This window comes from Passer domesticus, chromosome 5 (assembly GCF_036417665.1).
Source record: "Passer domesticus isolate bPasDom1 chromosome 5, bPasDom1.hap1, whole genome shotgun sequence".
Taxonomy (NCBI): Eukaryota; Metazoa; Chordata; class Aves; order Passeriformes; family Passeridae; genus Passer; species Passer domesticus.
The window spans coordinates 50,698,269-50,724,590 of NC_087478.1; the positions used below are offsets into that span (position 1 = coordinate 50,698,269).

A 26,322-nucleotide genomic window follows, 5' to 3' on the forward strand; every position below is an offset into this window, starting at 1 on the left:
TTACTCATGTAGCAAAACAATTTTGGATGTTCTTATCCAATATTGCTTAACCTCACAGATGGCAATAAAACCGACACAGAAAATCCAGCATGTTATAAGAAAAAAAACCTAAAAATTACAAAAAATGTGTAGATCTGATTCATTAATCTTTGTTAGTGGCACTTAGACAATATTATTGAGCTACTGTGGTAAAATATTAATGAGGATTGAGATATTGCTTAGATTAGATTTTCACTGCAGTTGGGCTTTTTGGCTTCTTTTCTTAACTTTACCATTGACTTGATGGGTAATGAATTTTCCTTAAACTCCTAAACTTTTTTACTTTAAAGAGCCAAGGAAGCCCAAAGATACTTAATTATTATGACATTTAATTTAAAGATCTGGAAACCTTTATATCAGGATATGTTACAGGAATGTTGGAAATGCTAAAAAATTTGAGACCTTCAAAGGAGGGATGAGAACAGCTAAAAAATTTCTGTTTATACTACTAAAGTATTTTAGTATCAAAAGTAGTAAAATATTCTCCCAAAGAACTGTTGTAGTGTTTCATAGTTTTCCAGCTGATAAGCCCCTGTGTTTGTTTCTGTTCAAAAGGCAGTTTTCCCCCCAAATTCTTTCATGTACTTATTTGCTAGCATCACTTTAAGTATTAGAAGAATGACACATAGTGTTTGATCATATCATGGAATATAGCTTTGAAGATGACAAAAAAAAAATCTCAAGTTTTGCACATTCAATGTTGCTTCTTCCAAAGTGTTTTTAGACACTAAGAAGACATGAGTCAACCTTTACAACTTTGCTTTACTTCATAGAACTAGTCTATAGTATTCACCTGTAAACGTCTTAACATGGATTCTTATCTGTAGGTGTATAATTGATAAGGTCTTCTCAATAATTAAAATGTTCAAGAACCTCTACCTTGGTTGGTTATAAACTACTCCAAGCATCTGTTTATTAGAGTTTATAAGCATTTAGTCATCACAGCATGTGTGTTTGGAAGTCAGTTAAATACAGCAGACATATTCTGCCTGAATCAGACTCAGAAATTCCAAAGCTGCTAAGAGCCTGAAATGAGATCAGTATCAAATAATGGTTGGTGCTCGCATCCCACAGATCTGTGCATTTCCACTACTGCCTCCAACAGTAGTGCTAACCCCTGTGATTTTCTTGGAAGCCATGAGGAGGTGACATTTTATTTCAAGATCAGTTCTTGAAGTTCTAATAAAATTTCAGCATTCATACTTAGTAAAAAAGGAAAAGTTCATGTTTCTATAGTTACAAATACAATTTCAGATACAAGCTTTCAAAGCTTTCTGATTTGAAGGTGCTGTTTAAGAAAATGGGAAGAACAGCCCCTTCTTCCCTTCCTCAGCTGGTGGGAACTCTCTTCAGTTCTGAGACACCCAAGGCTGTCAGGCTGCTAATGCATGTTGTTGAAATGGCCACTTGGGCAGAAAGAAGATAGAATACCTTAGTTTAAGGGACATTTTACAGCAGCACCGTTTTCTTCAGCTGTATTTTTCACTGTAGTCTTTAACCCTGCTATCCAATTATCTTACAACTTCATTTTCTTATTTAAAATGGTGATTGTTGTTGCTTTCAGTATATTTCACCGTCTTTGTTTCAAAATCAGTTTGTAAAGATCTTTGGCTGTAGAGATGCTGTAATTTTAAGGTCAGCTGTATCAATAAATATTAACTGGTTTCTTTAATCTCTCAAAGTCTGTTTAAAAAAGTATTGCATTCTTCCAACTGCTGTATGTGAGCTAGAAACTAATATATCTCACAAGATTTCAAATGTGAAAAATTCTATAAGAGTATGTAAACTTTACAAAATACAAACAGTGAACATCCATATCAGTGTTTAATCAAGTTGAAACTTATTTATTCCTGAAAGGAATAAATGTATTTTCATTTTAAAAGAATATTTCCTTTTAGGGAAATTGAATCAAATGTAGATAATTTTGTTTGATGCCATTGAAACACAAAACCAATGGGTATGCGTTTTGAAGGTAATGTATATTATTGGCACAAGCATTTTTCACTTTTTTCCCCCCTGCTTTTACAGGGGTTTTTTTGGGTGTTTGTTTTTTTTTTTTTTTTTTTTTAGATAATTTTAAAAGTTGTGGCCAAAGAATCAACCACTCAAAACATAATTTACCCTTTAACTACAAAATTATATCTAAATGCCAGAAAACATCTGAAGACTATATGGGGCATTTTTAACATGTTATAGAAGAGGTATTTCAGCAGCCTTACTGTTGAAATTTCCAGCCTTGTCATTCTTAACACACTCAAAGCATACATTTGGGCTTAACTTTATGTACCAGAGCACCTTCTAATAACTGAATACATTTTAAGTGTCTTTAGTAGCACGGTATAAAAAATGTAGTCACCACAAGGTATAGCTTGACATTTCCATAAAACAAAGCACACAAAATGAGTCTTAAAATTTTGAATATTTTGTGAGAAATAAGGAGAAATAATTGAAAGTTTAACTTCAGTACATCCAAGACCATGTAAGTTGCCTGTAAAATATGTGCAGCTTATACTTTCCCAGGAATTGGTGGTGACAAAAATACTCTAGTTTTCTATTAACTTGTGTGTCCCAAAGTTAACATTAGTATTGTGTTCTGCAAATGATGACATCTTTTAAAAATCTGGACTGTTTAATTTGTGCATATTCTCTAAATTTTCAAAAATTCTCAATGCAGTTTCATTGTTAAATTAGAAATAAAGGATTTACCTTCTCTTTCAGCTCTGCAATAAAAACATAATCACTGCATGTATTTTATACATCCATAAGTCTCATCCACAGCAGCCAAAAAACCGAAGGCATCCAAGCACTTTTCAGTCTTTTTTAAAAAATCTTTTTTATCAATTGAAGAAGTAGTTAATAAAAGCTTGGCAATAAACAAAACTTGTCCTACCAAACTGTGTCATGTCCTCGTAGCTGTGGGTGAATTTCGGAAAAACAATATTATGTAATTTGTTGTCAAAATCAACCTGTCTGTCTGAATCACAATAGCAAATAATAATAAAACTCTGGACTACTTTTCTTGCCCTTCTAATAACTGCATTGTTATGTCCTATATTTTTGCATCTCCTAGCAACAAAAAAAGTTTTTAAAAGTTTTATTTTTAGAAGTGTGCTAGAATTGTTTTCCCAACCATTATATTTTCATGCTGTCTCACTGACAGGTTCCCATGAGCAAGTGAGAAAGCGCCTCTGCTGAAAGTGCAGTCAGTGATCTATAGTGGTTACTGGTCTCTGTTGCAGTGCATATTGAGGTATAGCTCATCTTGATGGTGAAGCATTGGCCTTGGGTCAGTCATCCCAGTCTCTGTACAGTTCTAACTGAATTGACCTCGTTTAGTTTATGGTCATTTTATCTGCTGTTTAATCTGCAGTTTACATGGCCCATAGATCCAAAATATTGTGTCCCTGTGTCCCATAGGGTTATGATAACAGATAGTGTGGTGCTTGTGATACACAGGAACAGAGTAGACCATCTGTAGGTAACAAAACTGACATTATAACCATGAGAGGTGTACTGCAAAGGCATTGCCTCCAGAGGATGTCCTGGTCTTCAGGCCAAGAGGTGGGAAGGGCCTGGCCCTTGTGGAACAGACTGGCTGCATCTGTGTTGTGTAACATCCTCTGCTTGGATCCCAAGAGAGCCCTATTTTTATTTCTTTGTATGATGCACAAAAACTGCCACAGTTCACCCAAGTCATGTCATGATGCAGAGGAGTGTGTGTTGTGTTTCTTGAGGCACTGTATGATGGCCTGAAGGCAATAAACCTGCTGTGGCAGTACTGGGGGAGTGTTACAGTGCACAGGGAGCAATCTTATCTATGCTGTCTGTAGGGAATAGCCCCTGTGGGAAATCTTGTTCAAAAATTCCCCTACTTCTGTATCAGAACCTACCTGTCTCACCCTGAAAGGAAGCCCAGAAGCTAAGATACGTGGAGAGCCCTAGCAAATCACAGATCTGGAACGAGCAGGGGAGCAAAGTTATTAAAATATTGGTACACATGGGATTATTTTAACTGCAGCTCCATTGCTTAGACTAACTTCTTAAAAAATGTATTTCAAATATATTGTTTTGGCTTTGGTATCAGTTTAGGTTATATAACTATATGTGTGTTCTTAAGGTTTTTTTTGTATAAAGACATATTTTTAAGGATTTCTTGGTTTTAAACTATAAAGTTCTAATATGTGGAATGTTCCAGGAATCAAACTTCAGTATGGAAAGCTGAAGAGTCTTTCAGAATTTCCTTTTCAGGTGTGAATATTCATGATAAAACTTTCAGTCATTTCTGCTTGATTTTTCACTTGAGTGAAATACTTTCATCCAGTTGACAGCAATCTCAGACTTGAGAGTAAGGATCTCTTTCACCTAAATTCTTCTCTGAGACTCTTACCCAGTCTTTGTCCTGCTCTCACGAGACTTGCTATTGAAGTCCTGGAGGGTAGCTTGACTTCTGCTCTTATTAATGATTGCCAGACACAGAAAGAGTCAAATTTTCTTAAAAGATATTAGAATATAGAAGCAGTTAGGAGAGGGAATAAGAGGTATTCATCTTCTCTCTTTCCTTATCTCCACCAGCCAGTGCAAAGCAAGCTTTTGTTTTATATAACATAGCCATGCCTTTACATTCCTCTACATCCTTTCATGATCCCCAACATCATCATTATCCTCCTTTCCTTTCATTAGAAAAGGTCTGGCAACCTCCCCTTTGCCCTGAAAATTATGAATTATAATCAGATTTAAAGTGGGATTGTTAATTATGTGCATTTGAATAAGGTAATTCTTCTCACTGTATTAATTTTCTTTATAAGAGACTTACTAAATATTTTATATTTATTATTTCTGTACCTTCATCTAATTGCAGAATTACAGGAACTTCCGAAAACAATGGTGATGGTAATGAGATCAGTAGAAATTACAAACAGTGAAGTTTCCACACAGAGATATAATGAAATGTTTAGTGAAAATCATTGCAATTTCGGGAAATGGAGAGAACACAGGAGCACAGAGCCCACTGCCCTTTTTCTTCAGGCAAAGCACCCTCCCTCAGACAGCAGTTTTTAAATGAAGAGTAAAGAGCTCTGCAAATGATACTTGGTTTGAAGGAGGATTATTCAACCTGCTTTGTAAAGGTTTGGACTAAATGACCTCTAGAGGTCCCTTCCAACCTGAACTTTTCTATGATTCTATTGAAATGCTAACACATGGAAAATTTGGATTCTTTAGAAAGTGGTTTTGCCAGCATCTCCTCTTGAGGCTGGTTTCTACAGCTTTGTTTAGTTTGATAACACCTTTCATAGTCCTTTTGTAATTAAAACTCGTGTGCCATTGTCTGATACCCACATTAATGTGTGTAATACTGAATAATAAGCCATGAGAAATCTGTGTTTATAATTTCCAGTTTATCAAGCCATGTTCCAGCGTTCAAGAACATGTCCTATGTGAAATAACCTAAATCCACAGCTGCCATGCCTACTTAAAAAAGTGTCTGACACCAAATTATTCTCCAAGAGCTTTGCTTTTCTCTCAGGTAAAATGGAGTGTGGTGTGTAAGCACTTTTCACATTAATTTGTAGAGAACCCACTCAGCCTTTAGAAAGCCTACAGGAATAGATAGTCCTTATACATCCACTTGGATGGTATAATACTTAAGAAGTAAATATTAGACCTTGAAACACAGGAGTTTCAGCAGGAAACTTACAAAAAAAAGTTGCTCACAAATCTTGGTGCTATCTGATGTTCTATAATAGCATCAAATGGCTATTGAGAATGTATAGTGTGCTTGGTAAAGCAGCACTGTGGTTGTAGCAAAAGATTTGTCTTCTGCTTTTGGTTATGGCCACATATTTCCATACACTACACTTCATTACCTATTTGCCGATTCTTGATTATTCAAATAGGAAATTACTAGCAGTTCTTGGAATTTTCATTTCAGCAATTGTTTTATTTTTCTATAAATATGATAAAAATATTTATGTATGGGTTTGGTAATATTTAGGCAATAGTAATGAGATGAAAACATTGTTGCTTATGTAAAAAATGCAACTTCTCAGCAAGTTTGAGAGACTTAGTCGATAAGTTTTGTGAATTGATGCGAGTTGAATTGATCTTACTAAAACTATATTGATTTATACTAGTTAAAAGTTTAACCTGGGATTCTCTGTGTGTTTCGAAATAATTGTTTATGTGCATGTTCATTCATGCATAGCAGAATAACTGTTAGTTTGAATTTTGAGGATTTACATTAAATGGCCACTGTTTGTTTTATGACTAGGTACAAAATTGTGGCATCGGGAATTATAGAGTTGCATTTGGAAGGGACCTCTGGGGGTTGCCTAGTTCAACACCTTGCTTAAAGCAAGCTCAGCTCTAAAGGAGGTTGCTGGAGGCCAGTTGGGTTTTGAATGTCTCCAAGGATGGAGGCTCTGTGGCCTTTCTGGCTGTGTCACTGCGGAGCACAGACCTGGACACAGCATTCCAGGTGTTTCTCACCACTGCTGAGTAGAGTGGGATGATCTCAAGGAGAGCTTCAGGTATTTCAGCTGTTCTCAAGTACACAACAATTCTCCTTCTGGTTTTCTTGGCTAGTCCTTCTTGCTGCAGCCAGGTGTCTTCTGTCACTTAGTACCAGCTGCACAATTGAATTTTGACCTATGGGATCTATACACTCCTCAGCACCTTCCTTCTTATGGTCAGGATTGAGGAGAGAGCCAACTGGGCCCATTTCTCTATTTCTTTATTTTCAAAAAATTTTAATTCGCCTAATTTAATACAACTATTTAATAAAGATCAATTTTTAAGTATGATGCCAGCTTTTATTTCCATCTGCCAAGTAAGTAGCTGCTGTAAACATGCTGTGAATATGTAAGCATGTTATAAATTCTCATGTGAAATGAACTTGTAGTTTGAGATCTATGCAGTAAAATAAAAGTTAGAGGTGTTTTTGTCATGCTTTTTAGAATTTTTTATAGTAGGACTTTGCTTCATAGAGAGATGGATTTTTTTTGTCAGGGAAGAACAGTTCAAGAAGCAATTGTTCTCTCCTGAGCAAAACTTTCTAATGAATCTTTAATTAATTTCCTTGTTAGAGCAGCTTTATATGTAGTGGATTCTAATGGAGGTAAACACTGCTTTTGAACAAGTAACCAAGAACTTCAGCTGAGAAGCAAAGTATTAGCATAAACGTTTCAGAGAAGGGCTATATATGATGCACATAGTGCCCTACTCCTGTTTTAAAGAACATTTTATTTTCTATGTGGCTGTATGTGCACAAGGTGAATGGACAAAATCCATGGCTTGTCTCTCTTTGATTTTGAAGTAGAAAGAAGCTCTGATGTAGGGGTTGGCAGAGCAGTGATGCACCAACAAGCTGATGTTTTCTTTGAGGTTAGCATGTTACCTTTTTTTTTTTTTAATTACCTTCTGCCACTGCTTTAGATGGAGATGCTTGGATTTGGAAAGTGATGTCCTTTTAACAAGTCTGAAATCCATATGTGTAATAATGCTGTATCCTGACTGTAGACTGTGATTCTGAAGGAGAGATGCTTTTCTTCTGAAAGATCCTGTAACATAGGTATGTGATACTGATGGCTGGTCATGGTCCCCAGTATGTTCATAATTCAGTGGCATTGGGATCTCAAATTCTAAGGTACTCTTAGTATGTGAACATAGGGTCTTGTTAGAATTCTGCCATACGCAAACCGAGCCAGGCTGTTTCACTTTCTTTGAATTGTGCTGAGTCCTTAGATAAGTTGGGGAGTTAGGAAATACTGATGCTGTATGCCCATATAGCTGAGAAAGGGGAGTAAAGATGGGGTTTGGAGAACTCCTTGAGAAAAAGGTCAGTAGCTGCTTTAAAAGTAAGTATAATTCTTTGGTTGCAGATGAAATGTTACAGGCAAGATAAGTCTTTCAGTCATTATTGTATTTTGTTGCTTCTCTCTTTTTCTCAACTGATTGCATTTTTTTCCCCCCTCATATTAACAGACATTTTGGTGGAGGCTTAGGAAAAGATTCTTGTCCTGTTGGTCTTAGATTGTCTTATTCCTTAATAACAATTTTGGAAGTTGCAGGCTTTAATTCTTTTGAATGAAAGTATCAGCTTGAAAGGAAAAAAGAATACCATTAGAAGTGTGTATATAAACATATATATATGTATGTATGTAAAGGAGTACATGGAAATGAAAGCAGAAAAATATGAAAGCATACTATTTATTTGCTTCTCTGTGTCTGTGACTACTGTCAAGAGAGATTCCATTCCTGTGGTAGTATTGCTTACAGCTGGAATCTTCTAGAAAACGTTGATTAACAGGGCACTAATAGAATTTTCCTTAAGCCGCAGCACGTACTGAGTGAAGATATAAAAGATGTCAATCCTGTGTGCCCTCGGAGCAGTTAGCACAGTTCCAAGGCAGAACTCATTTGTGCTGTCAACTTACTGGCTATTTTCTCTCTTATAGATAGGACTGCTTCCTTGTAACTAGTTGAGAAAGAGTGCATTTGGTAGCATTTGGAAACTCTGCTGTAATCTTTAAAGTGGCTTCACAGAACTTGGAGGTCGATGCTGAGTTTGAGTGTATTCCTAATCCTTCTTTAAAGTCATGGCACTGTAGGATTAAGGAGTCTGATTTTGGGGTTCTCCAATGCCAAGGAAATTTGGAGTGTGGGAACAAAAGGGGCCTTAGATTTGTTTCTGTATTAATTTCTTCTGAGTGGAAGAAGATTTTGATGAGAGAAGAGATGGCATTTTCTTTTAAAATGCTGTTTCTGTTCTAAAACCTTGAGAAGTGGAATACATTAATTATCCTGGCTTTGACTGGAATATAGTTAATTTTTTTCTTAGTAGCTGGAACAGTGCTGTGTTTTGGATATGAGAATAATGTCGATAACATCCTGATGATTTGGTTGTTGCTAAGTCATACTTATTCAAATAAAAGAATTTTTCAGTTTCCCGTGCTCTGCCAATGAGAAGCTGCACAAGACACCAGGAGGGAGCATGGCCAGGGCAGCTGGCCCAAAGGCCAGAGATATTCCATAACATATGACAACATGCCCAGTATACAAAATGGGAGAGATATCTGGGACGGGCTGACTGCTGCTCGGCAACAGGCTGGGCGCTGGTCAGCAGGCAGTCAGCAACTCTATTGGATGTCACTTGCATTTTCTTGGGTTTTATTCCTCTCTCTGTCTCCTTTTCATTATGGTTACTGTTGTTGTAATAATAATTATGGTGATAATAATAATGTTTTACCTCATTTGAATTATTAAGTTGTTCTTGTCTCAACTCATGAGTCTTCCCCTTTCCTGATTCTCCTCCCCATTCCTCTGGAAGGATGTGTGGGGAGTGAGTGGCTGTGTTGTACTTACTTGCTGTCTGGGTTTAGACCATGAAAATTGACAGAGAAATGTTTTATATTTAATAAAGATTTATAAGTTCTTTTTTTCCATATTGTGTTTCCTAATCTTGTGTTTACTCAACACCCTGCCTTTATGGTACCAAACTTTTCTTTGGTATTACAATGTCGCATGACAACTGTAATGGGAAGACTGCAAAGCTGCAAGATAAAATCTGACTGTCAACAAGTAAACTCATTATAAACCCTCATTATCAACATTTTAAAAAAGCCCAGAAAGATACTGCATGAGATACTGCTTTTTTACTTTGTATTATTTATATTTTTTACAAAAATCTGAAAAATCTTCTGTAAGGGATGAATGCTACATTGATACAGAGCCAAGGGAAAAGCTTTGCAGCAGAAATTGTTCATTGACTCTTGTGACTGCTAGTGTGCAGAAAGAGAGCAGAGAGACTGCAAGAGCAAAAAGAATTAGATAACATTAATTTAAAAAACACAACAAAGCCAAGGCACAGGGTTGCTGTGTAAACAGCTTTAACTATATATATTTATTTCCAGTGGCTCTGAAAACAAATGGAAGATTACTGGGAAAAGATTAACTGTAACAAATGCAAGGAAATGTTTGAAGCAGTTAGAAAAGCTTTTTAAGAGTAGAACAGTTAAATCTAGTTAATTGTGTTTGATTTTTGTTTTCATAATTACTTCCGTTGTTTCATGGAACTCCTGCTGAATGTGTAGCATAGTCAAGTTCTCATGCCGTAATTAAAAAGTGAATATATAGAAACTGAATAGCAGTGTGATTAGTGTTGTGTTATATACTTTAATATATTTGCTGTTCATACTGGTTGAGAGCTGCTTCATGCTTAGCTGAGGAGATAATCCACAATTTAAAACAAAGGAACCACTCTGTTAAGTTGGCGTAGTTAATGGAAGTGCTTGACTATATGTGAAGGTAAGAAGGGTCATTCTGGTCAGGTGAGTAAGTCATGAGTAAGTCTTAGTAATGAGAGCCCCAAATTATTTTGATTCCCACTGTGACCCTGCACACTGGTATTGTCCAAGCCTTTTGGTTAGCAGCAGTCTGGGAGGGGTGAGCTGGCCCGAGGTCACAGTACAGTCTGTGGAGCTGTTCCTGTGCCGTAGGTTTTATAAATCCTGAACTGGTGTGTCCTAGAAGTGTAGAGCACCTGACACACTGATAGCAAAGCATAATGCATATGATGTCCATGTAGCTAGCTTTTTTTGGTATTATTTACTGAATCATTGTTCTAAAATGCAATTATATGATGCTCCTGGAGCCCAATTAAAGAGGAAGGTAGAACAATATCCTGCAATGCATGCGCTTTTTAGTATCTTATGCACAAGCAGAAAGTCTGATTGTGTCTGGAGGGGTGTAGCTGAGTTTGAAACTGCAAACACAAATGCTCCCTTTCACTCTAATTTTGGTCTCCCTTGCTTTGAGATAAACCCAATAAAGATCGATAAAGTTGCAGATACTCTTTGTGGCTCAGATCTGAAAATGTTAACATTGGGCAACAGGCAAGGAGCAACCACTGGCTGTTTTTTGATCGGAATACCACACCTGAATGCTGTGGTTAAATTGGCTGGGTTATTCCTTCATCCTTTGTTTTACCATTTCTGATATATTTCATGCTGTTTATTTCTGAGTACAGGTGTTTAGTTAGCACAACTGTTGAGACTGAAAACTGTGAGGAGGAGCACTGCATGGCTTTGTGTAAATGAAGTGAACCATTTTACTGAAAAGATGAATATGCCTAGCCATGTCATGTCTGAAGTAGCTTCAGTTTTAGCTCATACCATGAAACTGCTTTCTAAGAGCTTTTAGGCAGGTTACAGTCTGATTCAGTAGGACTGTGGCAGTCCTGCTGAGAGTAGTGGAAACTGTAGGAGAATTCTGAAAGGTATTTGCAGGCTTGTGTGGCAGAAATGTGCAACTGTGTTTTATGCTCAGTGTTTGGTCCAGCCAGTGTTGTCAATCCCTTTGCTTCCGTAGTGGATATCAATCTGGCACCTGTTGAAAGGAAAATCAAGTCAAAAGAGCTCCAATGTCTTCTTTAAATTTATTTGACAGTGTAACATTGTTTTAGGTAACATTGTTTCTGAGTAAAGCCAATAGTGAATACATGAATGAGTCCAAATCTCTTCCTGTAAGCCAAGGATCTTCATTACCATTCATGGACCTTTTATGTAATTGCTTGTGTAAGGGTTGCACATGATGCATCATCTACTTTGGAAAAAATTACTCAGCAGGGGCTGTGATTTATACAGTAAAAATGAATATTTAAGACCCAAGGGAAGCTATTCACAACTTTGGGAAGGTGGGGAGATAGTAGAAGCATAATTTAAAGTAGCTTATGTCTCTTTTAAAGCACTATTAAAAGAAGTATCTTAACATTTTCTAGGGTGATTCATCACAAGCTGACTTGTCTGTTTAGGATTTTCCAAATGTTTTTCTAATTAGATAAAAGATAGGCATGAATGTGAAAATGATTTGGCTGTTTTGTCTGAACGATGACAATTTGTAGGAAACTGAACTTGCCACATTCCTGTCTTTCCTTTGCAGCTGAACTTGGAGTTCAGTGTTGTGCATTATGTCTTTTGATTTGTTAGAGCTTTACATTTGTAGGGCAGAAAAGCTGGATTCCATCCTCCATATCAACCTGGATATTTAAAAGAATATATAAGAAAAATTGAATTATTTCTTATATATGCCACCCCAGGAGGAATTAATCCACTAGCAGCACTATAACTCACAGTCTGTATATCATTGTCCTGGAAATTTGTATCAGCGCACTTGTAACAGTGTGGTTTCAGAAACTGTGGTGTTGACTTTTAGTTTGTTACCTGTAATTTTTACAGGTGTCATTGATAGGAGCAGTATCCAGCCAGTGCATGTTTCAGTGCAAGATGTGGCTATTTGCCAATGACTGTGCTTGGGAATTTACATTTTCAGAGGTTTATTTTTCTATGCACAGACTGATGTCAATGTTGCATGCCAGTACATTTAAGGGAAAAAAAGAATTCCTACTTAAAATAAGTGATTTTGTGTATTTTGTAATATACATGATTATAAATGTAGAAGCCTGGGAAATTATCAGTGTTCTTCAAGTAGGCATGTAAAGGACTCTCTTCAGAGTTGTACAAGCTATGTGGTATAAGGAAAAGAAATGAAATGTAATCATTATCCAAATACTGTGAATAAAGATAAGAGTTCTCCACAATTTATCTACCAAATGTGTGTCTCTCTAACACAGAGTGACTCTAATACCACAGTTGTAATATTAAGTCTGCCCACATATTTTGTGCAAAATCTCTGTGGTGAGGCATTCATTGCCTTGAAAAGCTGACACAATGGAATGCTTTTTGTGCTGCCTCTGGACAAATTATAGTCCATTTTATCAGTTCCAAGGTCAGAGTACTATCATGGCTCTTAAACTGTAGTGTAGTAAAGTGGGCTCTATTGAATGCTCAAGGAACAGCTGTAAGTTTGCCTGATTACTGCAGCTAGGTATCTCCAGAACCAGAGATGTTTTGTCTGAACCTATTTCTCTTGTCTACATTCTCATTTTTGCTGTAATTTAATTTCAGAATTGATTTTTGCTGCAATATATATGGAGTTGTAGAGCTAAGACACTCTCAAGACACACGACAGCCATTGTTAACGTGTCACTGTAGAAATGATACATTGCTTGTATCAGCTCTAGTGCTGTTTTAAGCATGAGTCAAAGGGCACTGTTATTAAACACCTTGTACTACCAGAGTCTCTTTCTTTCCCTACCATTCTTGTAGACCACTTCTATTCTTAGAATTGAAAAACCTAAGCCCTTTCACACAAAACCTGAAGTAGATTTGCATGGACTAAATACTTCTCTTTCCTTTTTTAACTTGTCTGCTACTAGTCTTCCCTTCCCTGTCAAAAAAACCTGCTATCAATATGAAACATTGTTTTTATGCTCTGCATGCCTGCACTGGTGTGGGAATATTCATTTCCTGTGAATAAAAATCATCATATATTTTTTCTTGGCCTCTCTGAAATGCAGAACAATTATTTCAAATTAGGATCAGAATTATTTTTTTCCTAATAAAAACTGTGTTATTCAGCAGAATCAGTTTTTCTCATGGCATTCAGTCTAAAGCCCCTGATATCCCTGTGTGAATATGGATTTTCTTGCCCATTTTGCACTTCCTCTTCTCCCCTGTTTACACAGCAGCTCATCAGCACTGCTTTTTGGTGTGCAGAGTGGGTAATTTCAGTAACATCTCTCTGCCCCCAAACTTCAGGCTTCCTTTTTTTGGTTCACTCTCTTGAGTTCATGACCAATTGCAGACGGATCACTGATTCAGTGGTGTGACTTCTGCTCTTTGGGAGCAGGTGAAGGAATGTGGGTGGCTTTCTCTTGTCTGCCATGGGACCCCAGCACACATGGGCATCACAGATCTCAGAGTTCCTGTAGAGTAAAATGAGGAAAAAATGTAAATAAAGCTGACATCTCTTAGCAAAATGGGGCTTAGTGTGTATTTAGGTGATATCATGTGCTTTATTGACTTACTGTCTTAATTTGACTTCTAAAACTTGTTTTGTTATTAAGTAATCATGGATAATTTTGAAATGGGTACCACTTTGCAATTGCAGCAGCCCTTTTTTATCCCTGTTCTTTTAACTCTTTTGGAACACTGGCATAGTCTATAACTTTCTGTAGAGTGATAAGCTGTTGAAATATTTTTTCCTTTCCTTTTCAGGGAGTAATATGTGGGAGGCTGTGGACTATTTGCTTCCGACATAGGAACAGCATTGGGTTGGGATTCTGCACTCCTGGGAGAATGCTGGGAATCTGCAGAGGGCGACGGAAATTCCTGGCTGCCTCTCTGACCATCCTTTTTGTCCCAGCCATTACATGGATTTATCTGTTTGCTGGGAATTTTGAAGGTAGGAGAAGAATAATGGCTGAGGGGTGGTGGTGGGGTGTGGAATTATTTGTAGCTGAGTAGACAAATGTAGATCAGTCATCACTGATTTTATTTAAATAAATCTTGACTTGCATATGAAATTGTTCCCAACGTACAGATTTCAACAAAGGGCCTTCCTTACCATGTTCACTCTACTGAGGATGTTGAGTTAATTATTGGCCACAATTACTTGGTTTTTCACTCATCTTTGAACTTTGAAAATGTGCAACAACTCCCTCCCTACCCAGTCTACTAATCTTCTATCTGTATTTTCTAATTTTTAAAAGTTGGTCTATCCTATGTCCTGTAAGATTTTTAACATCTTCTTTCAGAACACAGAAAATCAATTAATATCGATATAAGGTTTTTTTACCTAAAAGTAGTTTGGATCCACATCCACCTGACTCTCAGTGGATTGTTTTAGTTGGAATATCTTTCTGTCTGCTTCTTGTTTTTAGGTGAAAATCCTCCAATTTAAAGGTACATTGACTTGTAGCTATGTAATGAGCACTTTTTATAACAAGACATGGAATAATCACTACTTTGTCTTTTAGATGGTCTGTCTGATGAAGTTTTATTCCTGTACAGATATTCAGCAGTAATATTTGAGTTAGGGGAGGTTCAAGGATTCTGGCTCTTCTGCTCTTTGCTACTTTGTAGCTTTTTGTTTGTTTGTTTTGTGTATTGTGGAGGGTGAAGCATTTTATTTTGTGCAATAGTTATGTTATTTTGGCAAGAGTGAAAAAATGTCATTCAGCTATTGTAGTTGCATTAGCATGAGGAAAGGTGTTCCAACCTTGTAAAACTGTTCGCTAGTTTACAGTCTGATAATTTTTAAAAGGCATTGTTTAAAATGTCAAGCTTCTTTCATGTATCCTTGGCTGACAAATCTCTGCTGTGTTTGGAAACAAAAGGGGTTTCCATGTTAAATCACAAGTAAGAACATGTAAAGATTTTTAGTGTATGTTGCATACAATTCTGAGTTAGTTATATGCCATGTACAAATATTTGTTTATGCAAATTTATTCAAGTACTTAAAATTCTACCTTAATATGCAGTAACTCCATGAGCTCATTCTAGAATGAAACACTTGTGGGATTCATGTTAAATTGGAAATAAAAGGGGTGCAAGCTGCATAAATATAAATAATGATCTGGCAGGCAGAACACTACTGATTTTGTTTGATTTTTAAAAGCTGAGCAAATGCAGGCCTCACCTTTTTGCTTTTAGAAGAATATTATGCTGCTTTGTCCTAATGACTATTTTAATTGTGTCCACAATTGATAATGCCACGGTGTTTTAAATTCCTCTGTGAGTGGAATCCTTTGTTTTTACAAAGAACTCAATACAAATCTTGAAATTTGCTGCTACAGAGTATTTGAAGTGACTTAAAGCTCTCACTGTGAATTAATCTTAAATGCAAACTAGGGAACAAAGCCCATTACCTATTACAAAGCCTTGGACTGGAAAAGTACTGGAAATTATGTACAGTTAGTAACTATCAGTGCTTTTTCTGTATCTGTTTTCTTTTTTCTTAATTTTGAATAGGGATTGTTTAATGTTTCTTGGTAAAAAACTAAGGTTGGTTAGATATTTATTTAGCTGAATAATAGCTAGTATTTGCCTTAACTGGTAGGTATTATGGACAAAATGTTAATGCCATTTTGTTATTCTACATGACTTCTTGATTTTTTTTCTCCACAGTGGTTCCCACAATTTTACTCATGTTTGAGCTCTCTGTGGAGGTTGTAGTGAGATGGGGGTGGCTTTCTTCTCCCAAGTAACAAGCAGTAGAAAAAGAGGAAATGGCCCTCAAGTTGCACCACAGGAGGTTTAGATTAAATATAGGGAAAAATTTCTTCATGGAAAGGATTGACAAATATGGTCGATGCCCCGTGTGAGGAGGTGTGAATCTTGACTCCATGTTTCAGAAGGCTGATTTATTATATTATGATATATATTATATTAAAATTATTTACTAAAAACTATACTAAAAGAACAGCAGGAAAAAGATTCATCAGAAGGCTAGGAAGAACAGGAATGGAATGAATAACAAAGGCTCCTGACTCTCTGAGACTCCAAGCCAGCTAACTGATTGGCCATTAATTGGAAACAACCAACATGCACCAGTCACAGCTGCACCTGTTGCATTCCACAGCAGCAGATAGTTATTTCTTTTCTGAGGCTTCTCAGCTAGAATAGGAGAAAAATCCTAGCAAAGGATTTTTCCTAAACTATCATGGCTAAGACAAACATTGGAACAGGCTGCCCAGAAAAGTGGTGGGTGACCATCCCTGGAGATGTTTAAAATATGTGTATATGTGGCACTTAGGGACATGGTGTAGTGGTGGACATGGCAGTGCTGGGCTAACAGATGGACTCAATGATCTTAGAGGCCTTTTCCATCATAAACAATTGTATCATTCTGTGATTCTCTAATTGAGTAGAAATTGCCTCACAACAGCATTGTGCCTTGATTTGAAAGCATCAGGAGCGTAGAATCTTCTCTTCCTCCTAGCACTTGTTTTTTTTGTTAACCACAGAGCTAGAAATTTTCTTTTCAGTACATCTGCTTTTAGATTTGAGTAAATGGTTCTTGTTAGACTTTTCTCCACCAAACTAAAGAAATTATCAGTGCCTGGTATTGTCATAGATTCATTTAATTGTTCAGTGTGGAAGGGACCTCAGGAGTTCTCTCATTAAACTACTGCTCAAATCAATGTGGGTTTTAGAATCAGGCAATATTTTTTAGGCCTGTATTCAACAGTGTCTTGAAAACCTCTAAGGACAGAGAATATGTGGACTTCCAGACACACCATGAATGAGTGTCTCCTCTCTTTGAGCCCAACATTCTGGATAGTTTTTCACACATCTAGTAGTCCACCCATATACACAGCTTGACTACAGGGATGCTGTGCTTAAATTCAAGGGAGATCGCATCAACAGGTCATGTATTCATAGTCATTTTATCACAGCAAGCAGTCAGGTTGGTCAAGCATGATTTACCCTTGGTGAATCCAATTGCCATGCCAGGCCTGGGAATGTTTCTGTTTGAAGATACCTACATACAGTAGAAAAATCACTGTAGTGTTTTATTCATTAAGTAAAGATATTGGCCTAGCGGAGTTGTCACAGCAAAAACTTTTGTGGGGATTTTTTTGTTCTTTTGCAGTTTTTTTTTTAAATTTTGTTTGTATGTTTCAGGGCTCTAGACTCAAATCTCTGGTATGAAATCTGTAGTGCTGTGTCTGCCTCATATTCTTGATGTAATTAGGAATTACATTACTCATTGATGTATTTATATCTAAGAACTTAAGTTATTCATTTGCCATTGCATGGGAGTGGGATCACATTAGAAACCCTTTAAAGCTTTGTTAGTGAATCTGTAATATAGAATATGCCTTACTGCAGTCTGTTCCAGTGTCCTGCTTTTTGGATAGTTTCAAATTTCTTAAGACAGAGTTTTAGTTTGGATTTTGTTCTCTTGTCAGAAAGTACATGGCAGTCTGCTACTTCACAGTTCTGTCAACACTTGCAGTGAGACCCTTCCCTTAGGATATTCATTGGAGGTGGTGTTACACAAGCTGTGACAGCAGTAGCTACTAAAAGCCTCATTAATCATGTATAAATGTCTATTAAGGTTATGAAGCAGAATATTAAAGATGATATTGAATATTCTATGGCCTTTGAATATACCTGGTTACTGTTGTTTTTAATAATGCACAAGTACAGCATAATTTCAGTTATCTGATACTTTGAATGAAAAATCTAATTGTTCCAACATTCTTAGAATTTATTCAAAAGACAAAGTAAGGGAGTAGGAAGGGTGGAGTGCATTTAAAACAGGGAAGATAAAATAATCAAATAATACATGATGAATTTTCATTAGAAAGAAAATAGCAATTTCACTAACTAGTGGTAGCTCCATAAATAGCTTTATTTTCCAAGCTATATGAAGCAGTTTTCTATCCCCCTTACCATGAAGGTCATGTCAAATGGAGATTTGGAACTGTAATTTGACCATGCTTTCTAGATCACTGATTCCTAAAAAAAAAAAAAAAAAATAAAAAAATTAAAAAAAAAATTCACTGTGGCTGTGTGACTTCAGCAGATTTACAGTCACCTATGTTTTGAGAGGATGAAAATACACTTGGAGTTACCAGTCCCTGTGTGGTGGATGCACTTGATGTTGAAATGCTAAAGTATGTGTGTAGGGCTCCTGTGTAGAATATATTTCCTGGGAAACAGAGAGCTGGTAATGTAACCTTCAGATGAAAAATTGAAAGTTGTGCGAGATCCTGCAGGGAGTCTATGAGAGAGCAGTTGACTTTGGTTTCTTTTAATTGCTCAGGTAGCATTTTAAAAAACAGAGCCTGGCTTCTTTCCTGGGACTTGCTTTCCTTGGTTGTCCTCTTTTCACTCCAGAGTTGGGCAGCTCTGACAATTCCTTTCAGTCAAAGTCATCTGTAGAGACATGATTGAAGCCAGAGTTGGGCAAACACCTCATAAAATACAATAAAATAAATTGAAGGAAGGCTGGAAATATTCATCTTAGTATTTAAATGGATTCACTTTGACGCTGTTCACACTCTTTTTGTGTATGTTTCTATAAATATCCTAGTGAATATGTTAATTGAGAAGACTGTCTATGGGAACAATGACTATCTAGTTTAAATATTCATGGGAAGTAGATTTTGAAATCATATTTGTGAATACTTGAATCAAAAAACTGATTCTGGGGGTTCAGCTTTTTTCAGTTAAGTGCCAAAAGTTTATCAAGTGATCTATGTGCATGATGAAAGCTGCCCAAACTTTTAATGCTTGCATTAAGTGGCTCATAGAAAGAGGCAAACAAATAAGTAATTACTAAAACGTCTGTCAGACACTTGCAACTGATGAACAAACATCAGAAAATAACTCCCTCACAGACAATGTAATCAAAAAGCCACAAAACATACAATTGCTTTTTTTGCTACATTTCCTTCAGTTGGCCTGAGTTTTATCTGGTGTGTGTCTCAACAGGATTAAACATGAAAACTTAATCCATTGTCCATTTAAAATAGAAGCTTCCACCTTTGTATTGATCCTGTCTTTTTAATAAAGTTCTGAGAAAAGAAGTCCTGAAAGGCTGCCTTTGCATATAAGTAAGGGTGCTACTGTGATGAGTGCCTGAACCTGTTTACAGGGGGTGTGTTTAGTGAATATTGGCTCTCCTTAGTTAAAAAGCCACCCCTTCCTTCATTTCATTCTGGAGTAAATAATGCTGGCTTACTCCTCTCTTGTTACATTTATTCCAGGTAATAGAGAATTGCCACTTAAGCACCTATGTCTCTACTGCAGTCACTATACTTTCTTAAATATGTTTGGGCATCCTTCCAGAGTAACATCAATTGTGATAGCAAAGACCTCCGGCTTATGAGAAGTTTTGTTGCTCCTGGATACTTCTATGAAACCTTGGTGATTTGGCCATACAGAATGCTGATAAAGGAGCAGAAGGTCCATGCTGTGAAAGCTGAGTCTTGTTCTCTCTTTAACTTAGAACTTGGTGATCCCATGTTTATTTTTTTACAGACTTGAGAAGCCTTATATGTCCAACACCTAGGAAAATAAAATTAAGTGAATATTGAAAGAGTTTGACTCCCTATTTTGTAAATACACAGCCTTCTTGTGAGCAGTGATAGGAAATTTAAAGTAGTATTTGTACCAAAACAAGAACAGCCTTATGCCAGGACTGTCAGCCAAAATACGCCATGGTCATGAGAAGCTTTTGAAGGTCAAGTGGTGGAGTTAGTGAGAAACATGGATTTTTTTCTTCGTCTTCTCAACCTTTTTTTGATTAAACTTAGAATTCTGCAATACAATTTTATCTTAGCTAGTAATGTCCATTCCCACTGGAATGCTGAAGTTGATGTTGGAAGTCGATGTTGTTTTTTCTTCAGCCTGCCAAGAGTTCACATTCCTAAACCAATACCCTATCATCTCAGGAGAAGCCTTGAGTCTTGCAATGGCCACCTCTTCTGTCAGTGTGCAGTGCCAAGGGAAAGCAAGTCTGCATTGCTTTTTGGAATTCCAGTGCAGAGTGCACGCGTTTTCTTTTGATGCTCGTATTTTTAAGTACATGCTTTCAGAAAAGCAAAGTAAGCTGTTGGCTTATCTTCTTTGCTCTCTGTACAATCTCATGGCTGGATGGAATGTTTCTTTGCTTCTAAACACCAGTTTTCTCTTGCCTTTCTTTTTCTTGACAGCTCTTAATTTGTCATTTCTGGCAGAAACATAAAGGTCAGAATGAAAAGGAATTCTTTGACAGGCGTGAGTGGCCAGCTTCTTTGGAACAGCAGCTAAATGAATATAATCTGTGGGATTTCTCAAGGGTTTTGTTTCATCCTGGTCTTTCTCCTTCTTTGAACAAACTTTTAGGAAAAATGCCATCTATAAAAGTTGAATTACACAAAAGTGAGCCAATTTCTCCCAAGAAGAAGGGACATCTGGATGCCCAGATTTTGTTATGGGTGTGTGGAAGACTTAAAAGTGGGACTGATATTTCCTGATTATTCCTTCTGTGTTTCAAAGATGGGTACTTACTAACTTCATCATCAAAACGTGTTTTTTAGTATAAAAACAAAAAAGCAAGGTGTGCTTAAATGTTTTGTTAAAAATAAACGGAACAAATCCCAAGAAGCAACACTTGGCTTTCTGAAAAAAAAAAAAAATAAAAAAAATTTAAGTACACCAGAACTCCTTTGTGTCCTGGAACTAATGTAGCCTGACTTTCTGGGATTGATACCATACAGCTGATTGATGTTGAAGTTGCTTTTCCTACAATTTATATAATCTAGCTCCCATATGGATCTCCTGGTATCTAAATAAATCCTGAGCTCCTGCTGTGGTGTGTTTCTCAATGGTAAAATGTTTCACATCTCTCATCTCTCTCTCTCTCTCTCCCTCTCTCTGTGTTCCTGACAATTGTAGAAGCTTCATAACCTCTGACTTCTTTCCCTCTAAAAAGTAATTTGAAATTGATCAATGAGCTTTGGGGGCAAACAGGCAAGCAGGTCAACAAATGTATAAGCATAAGATGAAAAATATCTGAAAAACAGATACTTTAAAAAATTGAAATGAAAATGTAGTTTTTGATTTTCAGAACAATTAATTTGGGATGTTCAATTTTTCTGAATTTTTTTGTATTTAAAATTTGTGGGGTGTTTTTCAGATCAGGAAAAAGTTTGAAATCAAAATCTGTCTTGCTAGACAGCAATTTATATCTGAAGTGCCTTCCAGTACTTTTGAAACTTATATTTTGAATATTTATTTAAATGAGTATAATACTAGAAGGAGGAGGAGTCAGGTTAAAAAAAAATTCAAATTATTATTTCATACACTGTGTATGGTCATTCTTACGTTTGGAGATTATGCTCTGGAATGGTTTAGGAAAAACACCTAAGTGGGAAGGTTGATACCTTGTTTTTGGGTGGATCTCTTTTAGGTATGCGTATCTTAACAATACCAAATCTTCAGCACATCTCTTTTATTTAAACCCTCTCTCCCCTTTTCAAACATTTTCCAGACATGACAGCCATTGAGCTGTTCAGCTGAGTAATTATTTCCTTCCCTTGAAGTTTTGCCTGTCTTGTGTGGCTTTGTAATTCTTGTTTCTAGACTTGAAAGAGACTTTTTTTTGTTTTAATATATCTAGATAGCCTTGGACTATTGAGTGACATGCACAACTAACTTCAAAAACATAGTCTGATGGCAGTCAGTCTGGTCAACTCAGCTTTGTGGCTACCAACTGAAAGAGGAAAAGCTGGTGACCCAGAGACTGATACGTTTTTAGCCCGAGATTCTCTTCCAGTTTAGTCCCATTCAAGCTATCCTGCAGCAATAATTCTTTCTAACCTGTGCTGTGACTGCCCTTCTCTATAATTCTGTGAAATGGTCAAAATCCAGGATGTAAACAACAAGGTTTTAAACCTTTTTTTTTTTTTTTTAATTTTATGATTCTGTTTGTCTTTAAAATTGCTGAATGTCAGAGTTTGCAAAGATGAGGAATTGGGGGGAGAGCTGAAAGTATAGTTAAAATTACAAAAAAAAAATTACAGAATCGTCACATTTTCCTAAATTAAATTTACAATACAAAGGAGACTGTGCTTCTGTTTGGTGTATTTACTTTAAAAAATAATTATAGGCCCAGTTAAAATATTTTACTGTATAAATGAAGTGTTTCACAATGAGATACTTTTTCAGGTGAACTTGTAATAATGTCTGTACCTATTACGGAGAATAGGTGTGTGGTTTGCTTTTTGAATAGTACTTCCTGAACTGCTGAAATGCCCAGTGAAATCACCACCATGAAAAAAAGCTTTTAAACACCTGGGGTAGCTTACAAGTTTGGAGTTAGTAACACACCAGGGTCCCGATTGGAAAACCAAAAATGTGTACCTACAAAATGAACTGAAAGTGTGATTGTAGCACAGTCAGCCCTGCTTGCGCTGAGCAGGCCCAGGCGGTGTCAGGGCTGGAGATACACCACCATGAGAAGCAGAGGAAGCCTGGCAGCTTGTGGACTCTTATCTAGCCACTGAAGCCTGGGCCCCGATGACTCCCAAGTGATTGTTGTTCTTCCTAAGCAGTTTAGACCCAGTGCAGTTAAAGTTGTTGGTGCTGCACTGGGATCTTCATTTGGTTCTCTAGACACAGGACTGGGGTTGTCATAGTGTACTTTAAAATCAAACAATGTTGTATACCATTTGTGTAATATATAGAAGATTATTTCTGGAGCTGAAATAATGCCATAGCTAATAAGATGGTATTATTATTTTATGTTGAAAAGCACTTGGAGGGATTGCTGGAATAAAAAAGTGTGAAAGTTATCCGTTTCTTATATGGTTAAGTAGAGCGAGGAAAAAAAATACCCCAAAGTAGTTGTGTTTCTCCCCAACATTTTCTTTCCCTACAATTTTTCCTACTTTATCGTTCACCTTTCTTTATTTATATGTCATTACATCTCTCCTAGAGTAGTTACAACAGTCTTTGTTTAATTTGTTTCAAAATAGACCTGACAGACAAATTTGTAGGTTCTTTTCAAAATTACACAGAACAGTTACTGATGCTCTATGGGCTTGTGAAGATTTGTAGGTTTTTACCATTTTAGTGACTGTTAACAGTCAATGTCTCTCTCGTCTTGCATAGCACAGGCTGTATTATGTTGTAGGATTGATAGAATAATGCTGGCCACTAATTCCTGCATCTGATCCATGTGTTCTAGATACACCAGAGCTGTTCTTCTAGCCAGATTTCTCAACTTGATTTTAAAGCTGGTGGAGGATTCTAGCACATCTCTGAATAAATTATTCCATCTTGTTAAAAAATACATACTTTAATCTCTGTCCAGATATTTCTGGCTTCAAGGTAAGAAGTGAAAGACAAGAAGCAGATGATGGGGGGAAAAGAAAACAGAAAAGGATCATTTTAACAGTTTCAGTAAAGTAAGTAATTGTGATTATGAGATATTGCAGTACATAAAGTGCACTGCAAAAATATCAGCTTGAGGACTATGGATGAGAGTGCTACAGTGCTACAGCTCGCACAATTTATAGCTGTTTAAAAAAAGAGATAAATTCATAGGATAATTGCTAATCTTCCCATAGCTAGTAGAAGCTAGTTATCAGGATGATCAGTTGCCATCCTAGTCCAGAAAAACTAATTTCCCAAGCAAAATATTTGTTTTGGGCTCCAGGTTTATGTACCTTTTCAGTTGTGAAAAATAACCTTTCAGAAAGGATCAAATCACAGTTTCAATTGCAGGTTAAGCATGGTTATTAAGTTTAAGAAGAAAGATGTATTTCAGCACTAATTTGGCAAGCAATTATTCATGGGAGCAAGGCTTATAAACTTAAAATCAATCAATATTGTATTCTCAATTTTCCAAATAAAACATAAAATCACTGTAGTGTTTACGATTTACATTTAGTGCATTAAAACAAAGAAGGCTTCTAATCCATTTCTTTCCCAATGTTAAGGCATTCAGCATTCTAGAATTGTATTGGAATCATATCACCACTTTAATATTTCACCATCACTATATTTCCTGCCTGTCATTGGATTTCATTTAACCCAACTCTGTGATTTTGCTTGTTAACTTTAGCAGGAATAATGTTTTCGGATGAATGAGTGCTATAAAAGTCTGCTTTTTATTCTCTACTAATCAAACTGTTATAATGTGTATCTCAAGGGATCCACACTGACTTTAACAAAGGATTTTTTTGGTCTGAAATGTAATACACACTGAATGTTTTCTAGCAGTATTAGCTATAATGGATTTAGCTATTTCGCCTCTTGCTTCAGTGCGTTACAAACCCAAGGGTTTAAGGTAAAAATCTCAACAGTGAGGTTACATTTTATATAATATTCTTATAGGAACCAAGTTTACAAATCCATCTGCGCAGCTACACATAATTACTGGTTTCCAGGGAACTCCAGCTAACTTTCTTCAAAGCTTTGCCAATATACACAGAGGTAAGTAAGTTTGAAAATAACAATTATCTAACTTATTTTAGTTGGGTGAAGGTATTAGTTGCTTGTTCATGTACACTTGAGTGGAGATGTGATGAATTAAGTGATCTTTCCTGTAGAATGCAAATGCAGTCATTTAACCAAATGATTGAAACCTACTATTTATCTCGTTTAAATTGCATGACTTTGTTTGTCCATGACTGCCTCATAGTAACCTGACTTCAGAGTCGCTGATGGTGACTCTCAGCTTCATATTGAGTTTCTTGCTTTTAAGAGGCTTAAGAGCAAAACATTCCCCAGTTGTTATTTGTGGCCTTTTTTCCTCTCCTCAGTTTTAAACATCTGCATATGCTCCCTTTCAGCTGCCATACGTGTACCTCAGTGATGTGATATTAATAGCAAAGATTAAGCAGTTTCAGCTCATCAGAGAAGAGATATTAATCATCCCCAGGCCCAATGAGAAGTTTAATTTTCTGATCTCTTTTTTCCACTAAGCTCTGATGGCTGTCACTTGCACCGATATCTGTGGGACATTTAATAACCTGCTTCTGAAGATGCATTTCAGTGGTTTCTCTCCTCTTATTTCCTCTGTCAATCTCAGTGAATTTCATCATTTTAGGCTTTAATTGAAGACCACTGTGAGGAGATGGAGAGAAGAAAGTTATTTCTTGAACAAAACTACTTAAGGGACTCATGGTTTTTACTGTATTCAGGAGGAAGATGGGTTAAATCAAGATACTGAAAACTATGGGAATTGTTGTTTTGGTATGTGACTACCTGTTCCCCTTGAAAAATTCCATATCCTCCTTGTCCTCAGCTCCTGTTTATATGCATTTATTTATTTGTGCCTGAGAAGTGTGATTAGATTTGTGGTGCAGTATGGATGATGTGGAGCACACTGAATCAGGGAATGACAAGAAAGAGTCCACACTAAAAACTTCATCAAACAGCTTCCAAAATGACATCTGTACTAATAAAAGCACTCATGCGTGATAGCAGTTGCTGTTCAAAATGGCTTATGTCAGACTGGCACAAACTTACCCTTACAGGGGAGCCCTAAACTTAATAAAATTCTTCTCTGAGATGATGCTACTCCTGTCACCTGTTAGCTACAACCAGACAGTGAAGTATTGATAGGTGATAATGTGCAATCTACATACCCCCCTATATCTGGGGTTTTATCAGCTTCTAAGAGGTTTTAAAAACAGAGGGTCTCCATTAGGAGCAGCAGGAGATTACAGTTGTCTAAGTCAGAGAAGGACAGATCAGACTAAGAGCAACACACAGAGCTCGAAAGAAAAATGGTTAGTCTTTTCTATGGTCTTCAGATAGACCTCATGTCTTAGTGGTTTTGTTGGTTGAACGGTGAGGTTGCAGATTAATTTGAACGGCACATGATGTGAAAAAACTCAAATAGCATTTCAAACAGGTCATAATTGTGGATGCTGCCATTCTT

The 26,322-nt window shown here is 36.6% G+C and overlaps 1 protein-coding gene across 5 annotated transcripts in view; it reads left to right on the plus strand.

Moving 5' to 3' along the window:
* Positions 1 to 26,322, plus strand: part of LARGE1 (LARGE xylosyl- and glucuronyltransferase 1) — a 278,352-nt gene that overhangs the window by 68,257 nt on the left and 183,773 nt on the right. For 4 of the 5 annotated variants that reach the window (XM_064420387.1, XM_064420390.1, XM_064420389.1 and 1 more), the window contains one exon: positions 14,151 to 14,337. In XM_064420387.1, the coding sequence (XP_064276457.1) occupies positions 14,232 to 14,337 (106 nt within the window). In that variant the 5' untranslated portion in view covers positions 14,151 to 14,231. Of the gene's footprint in view, positions 1 to 6,719; positions 6,866 to 14,150; positions 14,338 to 26,322 lie in introns of those variants that run through there. The other variant, XM_064420385.1, reaches the window with a different exon arrangement.